This window comes from Typha angustifolia, chromosome 15 (assembly GCF_048772165.1).
Source record: "Typha angustifolia cultivar Huaian chromosome 15, ASM4877216v1, whole genome shotgun sequence".
Lineage (NCBI taxonomy): Eukaryota > Viridiplantae > Streptophyta > Magnoliopsida > Poales > Typhaceae > Typha > Typha angustifolia.
The window spans coordinates 14,296,778-14,303,786 of record NC_133253.1 but is presented as its reverse complement, the minus strand read 5'-3'; the positions used below and the strand labels follow the sequence as shown (position 1 = coordinate 14,303,786).

Below are 7,009 nucleotides of genomic sequence, written 5' to 3'. Positions count from 1 at the left end.
ATTACTTTTATAAATCACACCCTATATTATCTATTTTGTGATTCAGATTCGATCTTTATGAATTTATTAACCCAACTCCTCATTTTTTTTATAATTCTCATTTAACAACTTGATATTATCAAAATACTAAAATACTTTCATCATTCTCTCTCATTTTCTATATTCCTCCACCATCTTGCCCACTTATAGCCACCTTTCACCTTTCTCTCCTCCTCCTCCCCTTTTCTCTCCTCCTCTTTCTCCTTTTCTTCCTCTTCATCTTCTTCTTTTTTGAGAAAAGAAAAAATAGGATGAAAATAATATCAGTGATTTAAGAATTTATAAATTTTTATATATTATAAAGGAATATATTCTTTTAATACCGTCTAAATTAACCCAGAATGTTAAATGAGAATTATAGAGAAAAAGGAGGAGTCAATTTACAAAATAGTTAAAGACAAGATGTAAATCATAAAATAGGTCAAATGTAAAGTGTGATTTATAAAATTTTATTTAATAATAAAAGGATAAAAATACTAGGATACATTGCTCTCAAATAAGAGCATATTTGTTATTTATCTATTAGGTGCTTTAGATTCTAACATATAATCATCACAAAGTAACTAGAAGGATATGCAAAGAACCAATAGGTTTTGAAGGATATTCAAATACAAAATGTGGAGGGGGTGTTACAAGCAAATAAAGAGTTTTTGAGGGGGTATATATAAAAAAAAAATAAACCCTATATTATCTTATATAATATCCTGTAGATTCAAATTTGCTTTTCATTTATTATTTGTATCCATATTTGTATCCCAAAAGGAAAGTAAGAGAGATGTTATTCAAGTTTTGATGGTTGTCAATCATTACAAAATATTAACTTGCTTTATACGTAAACATTGTTCACAAATATCTCTGCAGTGTTCTAACAAGCTTGTCTAAAATTTTGCAGAACCATATCTCAACTTAATATATCAAGTTATCAGAAGTGCACAGCTGCAACTTTTCTTGTAGAAAATTTTGCATAACAATTTCAATAAAGGGAATATATCGATGCCCCTAGAACATAGGCTTAACTAAAACTTAAGAATATATGTATATATATATATATATATGACCTATTTAATACAAGCCTATATAACTTGTTCTTTCTTTCTCCTTACAATTTCTCAGGAAAGGAATATTAAAGATCAATCCAGAACAGAGGGAACACAAATCCAGGAAGATATCAATCATATGGCATGTTAAGGTATCATATTGTGAGCATTAGTAATTAATTGACATATCCTCAAGTTTCAGAACTCAAATGCACATACCAGTATAATGACTGTAGTAAATTAAACAGCCAGAAATAAGTTCCACTTATCATAAATATAAGGAGCAATCACCATTTCTGGTTCCAGAGGCTCAAACAGGCTGCATTGTGTCCAACTGGATCCTGTGATTATGACCCATGTAGCACAGAGCTTGCCTGGAAGCTCCATGAGCACAAGCTGCTTGGAAGAACAGAAATACGATATGCCAAACACCGAAAGAAACAAAAGCGCATCAGGCCTGATTTGCTCATTGCTCAGATATTATGTCAGCATGGTTGTACCTGATCATTCTTCGATGACATTGACCAGCTCATACTCCACTAAAGACAGGTTGTTGTCCTCTTTCACTGTAAAATCAGCTGGATCGGTGACTTCCACACGGCCCCATTTGTCAACCGCAAGCCTCATTGACCCCTTAAACATGTCAATCTTTGCATTTCTCAGAATTACTGTCATCCCTGTCTTCATCAAGTCCACTGGACAAAAATCATGGAATACTTGCTAATAAGTATCATACCAAGTAGATGAAAGATATCTTAGTCAAGGATGCTTATTCGTGGCTACAGGTAAACCATCAAAAGGATTAAAAGGAATGCAGATCTCATGTGCAATCTGCAAGAAAGTGTAACACCTTCCAAGCATAAAGACATTTGTTTCTAATAAATATGAAGGTGCCACTGCAGGTTTGGACTAAAATAATTTGTCAGAAAATAGTAGAGGAAAAATGAATGACCCCGATGAGGATAAGGACTAAGGACCTTAGACAGAATAGAATGGAAGAGATTGATTCATATGACAATCCTATCAATGTTAAGATTGGTCACACTCATCATGCCCACATATAGTTACATGGCCCAAATGATATAGAGACAAACACACACATTGTATTCAGAAAAGTAGATTCGCTAACCATTTGAGCACATCTGGTAGCAAATGTTTCTGAGTAAATATGAATATGTTACTTAAGAAAGGTCAAGTACAAGCTAAAATCAAGAAACCAACAGAAATCTCCTAGCAAAATTAACATATAACTTAAGTGACCATAACATCGGAGAACAAAGAAAAATAAAGGTTTTGTACTTAGTGGGATCATATACTTTTGAATTGAAAAAAAAAAATAGAGGCAAAAAAATAACAAAATATTAACAAAGCCAAAAATTTCAAGAAAGTGAAGGTTTCTACTAGAATCAATTGTTCAACAAGCAGAAATTGGAGACACTGTTTACAAAATCAAGGTAACATGATGAGGAGCACTATAAATGTGGTGTCATCATCTGATCCACCTTAAATTAAGAGGAAAGAATCATTAGATGGCATTATATAATGGATATGCTTTTTAGTAAGAATTAATGTACACGTGTGATAATCATCTTACAAAATTGAGATAAGGACTTGAGATGGACAAGTTACTAGAAAATATTGAAACCAATGATTTTATCTATGGTAAAATGCAATTAAAACGCAACCAGTACACTAATGCTGGAAGCATGTCTCCTGCCCTCTTTTGATAGTAATGCTTCAAGTCCTTATAATGTCCTTTAAAAGGCAGTGATAACTCATGTGGCGATGTTACAACTTATAACTGAAAACATGACATAATAGATAACCATCACTTCCCCATGTATTGGACTATTACCCCAACTAATAACCATCACCTTCTATACGTTACTCATACCCCTGCCTTGTAGATCACATCTTAGTCATAGCATTTTAAAAGAACCTCATAAAGGATCTATAGCACTACTCCTTTTAATTAGTTATTAAGCCAGCCAACATAATTAGCCTAAGTGGGTTCTCTCCATCGAAAAAAATAATCTATTAATGTAAAGATTCCTAGACCTATGCTAATAGTTATTTTGAGAAGGTATCCAACTTGGTAGACAATCAAATTTCAAATCATGACTACTTTTTGTCCTAACCGCAGCCTTTAGCACTCCTAATTGAGTCAAATTCCTTTCCAAGATTTCAATTTTTTTTTCCTCATGACACTTTAAAAGCCTTCATTGTGACAATTGCTTATTAGAAGCCTTTAAGTCTTATATGAAACTTTGAATTTGAGTCATAAACAATTTCAAAACTTGCTTACCTGAACCACGGCATACAAGAGCCTATAAAGAACCCATACGACATCAATAAGTGACAACATTAGCAGAATCTTATCTGAAAGTAAGGTCCTTCTATAACCATTATTTAGAAGTGTTTAAATCTTGTGGGACTTAGAATTCAAGTCCTAAAACATTCTAACCCATACATATTTAAACCAGGACTCGGAGGAGCCTATAAAAGAAACCAACAAAGACATCAGACATTAATAAGTGGCGAAACATTTAGCAGAAATTTCTGATAGGAAATAAGGTTCTTCTATAATCGTCCTCTCTTTTCCTGTCCCTTCTCTCTCACATCTGTGTGGCATTATCCTTCTTTCACCCAAAACCTGCTAGGTTATCCTTCTCTACTCTGCAAACTGGATGGACCTTCCTTTCGTTGTTCCCCACAACCAAGTGGGTGTTTTCCTTTCTCCTCTTTCACTTGCATTGCTACACTGCCACTTCAATAAAGGTTTTATTACCTTGGTTCCTATTTCCTAAAACTGAAACTAACCTCTCAATGATTATTATCATGTCCCGGTCTTGCAGTAACCTAATTTGTTTCACTTCCGTTGATCCCTATTCCACTTGATTTCTTTTAAACAGAACTATTTCAGCATAAATGAGGCTCCAATGAATTGAGAGTTTGGCAGGAAAAGTATAAGCAGCCTTACCTCATTGTTGGAGAGGTTATTCCTATGACTTGTACATATGAAAGCACTATATACAATGGCAAGTCTTACGTTCTGAACAAGTTAATAAAGGGCTGTATCCATGACAAGTGACAAGTAGTGATTGAGAATAAAAATGGTACAAAAATGTTTCACAAGTTTGAATTTGACCAATTCAATAAGGTAGTGTACATTGATGAGACATGCAAGGATCTCACAAGAATAGATATAACTGAAAAAGATATGATAGCCTTTAATTTGATATCGTTCAATAAATTGATATTAGCATTGAAATGCCAAAAGGTATATAGGGCTCATGGAATTGATTAGGGCATTGGTTATTTTGGCACTTCACTAATTTAGGTAAAGATAGAGCATGCAACTAATCAACAATATAATAATGAGATGTTTCTTGCCAAATTGTAAGTGCAGAAAACTTGTCATATCTAGTTAAAGCATTAAACTAATATGAAACATAAATCACATGGGAGACAGTACAGAATACAGATATCAAACTTCAATGACATAAATTTGTTACCCCATAATGAAAGAAAATCATTTTCTCTAAAGAAGCATTACAAGATCCTCCCCAAAAATAACTGGTCTAACAAATTTATAAAGTATCTGAAATTTCAGAAATAGTTCATAAATTTCAGTACTTGTACTAGTAACTTGAGCAAAGATAAAGTATTTCAAAGGTTATATATATATATATAGATGTACTACTTCAGTTCACTCACGCGATAAAATTTGCTGACATCTTTTAAAACATCAAGATACAAAATCTTAAGAAATTTACTTATTTCAATATTTTAGCATAGATAAATGTTTGAGAATGTGATTCTTACAATAATCTGACAATATGTGCTTCAAAATTTATTCAAGCCTGATAAGTACTAAACCCTAATTCAAAAAGAACTAATAACTAGAAGATTAATCTATTATCAATATTAAACATCAGAACTCTGAAGGAAACGATTTGGAAATAATCCCTTTTAACTTTAGCTTCTATTGAAACTCCAGACTAGAATAGACAGTAATGACTGGAACCACCCAGACTAGCAATTTCTGACTGGCCAAGCTTTTAGAAAAAATAGATTAATGGTAAAGTACATAAAAACATGCACACACACATGCAATTGACATTTTTAAAAATTCATTTTCATTATACTTGTGCACTGTCTTAAACAAATAAGTAGACATACACCAAAAACTAAAATGACTGACATAAAGATACCAGATTCTTATCCTTGCGCAGTTGTTCAAAATGTTCCTTCTCACAAATCAATAAACCTAACCAGCACATACTACTAACTACATGAAGGAGGAATCTAGAGATATGATCAGTCTGGAGAGCTTCTCTTAACATATTACAGAACAAGTGAACGTCAATAGACAATTTAACCAAACAACAACATGACAATGTGCTGCTGCATTTCTAATTCACATAAATACATTCTCTCCAATCTTCTCTCACTTCTTCTTAATTCTATGGCATTGCATGAAAAGTTCTGGACTTCTGAAAGATCAAACCATTTAAATAGATATATGTAAGTTCCAAGACATCTTCGTAATAAACCTAAAAACAAACTGGAGTAGGGAATATACTCAGATGACAAGCATTTTACATGCCACGCTCATATGATAAGTTGATACTTAATAGAATTACTTATTTTATCCACTTAATTATTAAGATCTTTAAGCTAATTTGCAAAAGTAACCACCTTGCTCATTCCTTGCAGTGAAAACGATAATTCCAGTTTCGTCCCCAACCAAGCACTCAGCAATTCGCATTTGCCGAGCTTGGGGTGCATTAGGTCTACTCTTCTGCAAGACCATCTTCGAGTCAACCACCTTCACAGTCAGGGTGTGCCCATTTGTCCCAGGACGAAGCTGATCAACCTTGGTAAACACCGGCTTCCTCAAATTGGGCTTGGACTCAGCCATCTTCTTAAGATTCCTTCACATAGCAATCAACAAACATTTAGCAAGAAAACAATCACCATAAAAAGCTTCCATTTTTACAAACAAAAACTTAATTGATTGCCAAAACATACTCATAATTTATTTTTTAAAATGTTGCAGCCGAAGATTGTCTGAAACTACATGAAACAAGCATATGCAATGCGTGCAATAACAATTACCCAAATTCCTAAGCATGATAGAAATCTAATAAATGGTCATCCAATGCGTACAGATAAAAGTTCCGACTCGTAAATAAAACACAGAAGATGTTACACTCAAACACTTCTCGAATCTAAACCCCAATTTTTGTAGATAATGAATACATCTTCCAATGAAATCCTACCAAAAATTATTCACTACGCATCGAGAAAGGAAAATTCACGATTAGCCACTGAAACCAAATCGAGAAACACTAATCGACCTCACTGCGAAGAGAAAAGAATGCGAAACTCGATCAGATCGGAAGAGATAGGGATCGGATACTCACGGTTTTGAAGGCAAAAGTTTGGTCTTTTACTTTCTTTCTTTTCTTTTTTCTTTTTTCTTTTCCTTTTGCTATGGAGAGGAGGGAGGCGGAGAGAATTTGTTGGGAGTGGGCGGGGGGTGTTGGGACTTGGGGGTGGGTCATCTCGGAGGAAGGGTTCGAAGGTCGCCATCGTGGAGACATCATTTCCAGCCGTCCGATCTGATCGATGCCAGTTGGATCAGTGAGCCCCTACGATTTTAGATGTGGCCCTTTTATGGCCGTTGGATTCAAAAATAGTTGGTAAGTTGGTCTTATAATCTTGATTGTTATGTATGTAAATCGGAATTTTATTATTTATCTTTTTTGCTTTTGGTTCGTACTACATATCTATCTGTTATATGAATGGAAAGGATTAACCCATGTAAATTATATTGTGTACAGTAGCTAATACCTAAATATACACCGTAATAATATGTACATAGCGATAATGATGGCTAAAATTAGGGGTGGCAAATCTTGATTCTA

At 33.9% G+C, this 7,009-nt stretch overlaps 1 protein-coding gene across 3 annotated transcripts; it reads right to left on the bottom strand.

Moving 5' to 3' along the window:
* Positions 1 to 1,186: 1,186 nt before the first annotated feature.
* On the bottom strand, positions 1,187 to 6,631 carry LOC140779653 (uncharacterized protein At4g28440-like). Of its 3 annotated transcripts, XM_073124840.1 has the most exons (4): positions 6,506 to 6,631; positions 5,778 to 6,013; positions 1,577 to 1,771; positions 1,187 to 1,472 (listed from the first exon to the last, which is right to left on the bottom strand). In XM_073124840.1, the coding sequence occupies exons 2-3, from the start codon at positions 5,998 to 6,000 to the stop codon at positions 1,581 to 1,583; spliced, it is 414 nt and encodes a 137-aa protein (XP_072980941.1). In that variant the 5' UTR covers positions 6,001 to 6,013; positions 6,506 to 6,631; the 3' UTR covers positions 1,187 to 1,472; positions 1,577 to 1,580. The 3 variants fall into 3 exon arrangements, with proteins under 3 accessions (XP_072980941.1, XP_072980939.1, XP_072980942.1); XM_073124838.1 differs by having other exon boundaries at positions 1,187 to 1,771; XM_073124841.1 differs by lacking the exon at positions 6,506 to 6,631 and adding an exon at positions 6,362 to 6,472 and having other exon boundaries at positions 1,187 to 1,771.
* Positions 6,632 to 7,009: the final 378 nt, after the last annotated feature.